Source organism: Argentina silus (assembly GCF_951799395.1).
Source record: "Argentina silus genome assembly, chromosome: 14".
NCBI lineage: Eukaryota > Metazoa > Chordata > Actinopteri > Argentiniformes > Argentinidae > Argentina > Argentina silus.
In genome coordinates, this window is record NC_139668.1 from 16,946,744 (window position 1) to 16,949,243 (window position 2,500).

The 2,500-nt window shown below is 48.2% G+C and overlaps 1 protein-coding gene across 1 annotated transcript in view; it reads right to left on the reverse strand.

Annotated features, from left to right (window-relative positions):
• The window catches only part of ush2a (Usher syndrome 2A (autosomal recessive, mild)), a gene marked incomplete at both ends in the record, with an annotated part of 162,699 nt that overhangs the window by 43,569 nt on the left and 116,630 nt on the right, over positions 1-2,500 (reverse strand). Inside the window, 2 exons of the mRNA XM_083684226.1 lie at positions 776-920; positions 1,190-1,397. Of these exons, the coding sequence (XP_083540352.1) occupies positions 776-920; positions 1,190-1,397 (353 nt within the window). The remainder of the gene's footprint in view (positions 1-775; positions 921-1,189; positions 1,398-2,500) is intronic.

Genomic DNA, 2,500 nt, shown 5'->3' on the forward strand with positions numbered 1-2,500 from the left:
GAAATATAACAAAACCCCCAAAAAAAGTGAAGTAAAGCGGATATGATGATCGTACACAAACATACGATATGAGGAAAACTGTGAATGTAGACTTGCCATTACGAGTGAAAGGTAAGCGTGACAGCCAGTCTCGTTTTGATGTGCGTTGATTGATAGTTGATTGAGCGACAGCCCCCCCCCCCCCCCCCAACACATACACACACATAGGAACTCTCTCCAAAGGTCCTTCAACAGAATGAGTTAACTACTTGAGAGCAAGAAGTACTTAGTTTAATGAACCCCTGATTATCTTAACAGTAATGGTCAGATAATGACGTTTGACGGACAATGTTCTATTACAAATTAAGCGCTGCTGTGAAATAAGGCTTCGCTTAGCTTCACTCAGACGGTCGGGAACGTCCTGGGAACAGTCAGGTGATAGGGCAGAGCGTCGCTCTGTGATCAGGGGGGGTTTAGTGGACGCTGTCTATCTGTGTGCTACATTTCGATGTAAACATTCTGCAGTGTTTCAGCTCACTAAACACATACCGGAGTTCACATGAAACTGAACAAAAGAGGAAGGAGGAAGTAGGAACCCTGATAAAATGGTGGATGATGTTGCCCCTAGGCGTTGATCTCGGGTCGGTCTTTTGTGGTGTAGAACGAGCTGGAGGAATTTGGGGAGGGCGAGGGAGCTGATCCCACATCTGTGCCTAGGCACTAGTTTTACTAAGAGCTCAAGGGTTGAGGGCAAAAGGTCACGGTCGAAGGGTCAAAGGAGGTTAGCTCCGCCCACCTGCGTGCTGTCGGTGCAGCCGGCGGTGTTGCAGGCCCGCAGCCGGAACCGGTACTCCTGGAACGGCCGGATCCCGCCGCCGTCGGTGAAGCTGGTCTCATCGCCACGGTAACGCTCCTGGCCGTCACGCAGGATCACGTAGTGGCTGATGTCACCTGAAAACAAAAGAAGTGGACCAATCAGGATGGGCTTGTGTCACACCTGGGGCTACAGTGTTGCCGTCAGTGTTTGGGATGATCACAGGCTCGGGTGTGATTGGTCTGATTAAAGAGACAAACCCCTGTCCTGATGAGTAATCAGACCCTGTCTGTCTTAAACTTTACCTCACGCACACACACAAGCACATACGCGCACACACACACACACACACACACACACACACACACACACACACACACACACACACACACACACACACACACACCGTTGGGCTTGGCGGGAGCCTGCCACTGTAGTTGAATGATATCATCACGATCGCCTAGACGACTCCAGCGAGGCGGGGCCACTCCCCAGGGCACGTCTGCATTGGTGGTCACCTTGGTAACTTCACTGGAGCCCCGTCCAAAACTGTTCCAGGCCCTCACTCTGTACTCGTAGGTGGTATAGGGTTCCAGGTACGAGTCTGACAACACAGTCACAAACAGGTCATACACAGGTAACAACACAGGTAATAACACAAGTAATAACACAGGTCATACACAGGTAAGAACATAGTCACAAACAGGTCATACACAGGTAATAACACAGGTAATAACACAAGTAATAACACAGGTCATACACAGGTAATAACACAGGTAATAACACAGGTCATACAGAGGTCATACACAGGTAATAACACAGGTAATAACACAGGTCACACACAGGTAATAATCAAATAACAAAGGATAACCAAACATCATAAGATATCGCATTGACTCATACTTGTTTTAAAACAACATGGACGTTTGTGTGACACTCAAATCAGATAAGGGGGCATAAATCCAATGGAATATTCATCCAGTACACAGAACAGACTACACACACGACCACAGATATGACCAGGATGTACAGGACATGGACACAGCCGCACTGGGAATAGATGTGTTAGATAGTGTATGTCCAGGCCCACAGGAGAGACCAACACATGCAGACACACACACACACACACAACACACACAACACACACACACACACACACACACACACACACACTCACACACACACACACACACACACACACACACACACACACACACACACACACACACACGTGTCCCCAGCCTCTCTCACAGACACAGCGTTGTTTTAAGGGGGATTTGGGGAATACTGCTCTTAACAGGGTTTCGTCATAAATGGTGGCCTGGGACTCTGGTTTTTACAGCCACTGTATTCTTCACCAGAGACTGCTGTCTCACACACAGGTACTAAATGCATGTGTGTATGTGTGTGTGTGTGTGTGTGTGTGTGTGTGTGCGCGTGTGTGCGCAAACAAGGGTTAGTTGTAAGCATAGTGTAGTGTGTTAGGTGTATGTGTGAAGTGTGTGTGCACCGTGTGTGTATGGAGTTTGTGTCTGATATGTGAGTGGGTGTGTGTGTGTGTGTGTGTACATGTGTGTGTGTGTGTGTACATGTGTGTGTGTGTACATGTGTGTATGTGTGTCTGTGTGTGTGACTGTGTGTGTGTGTGTGTGCGTCTGTATGTGTGTGTGTGTGTGTGTGTGTGTGTGTGTGTGTGTGTGTGTGTGT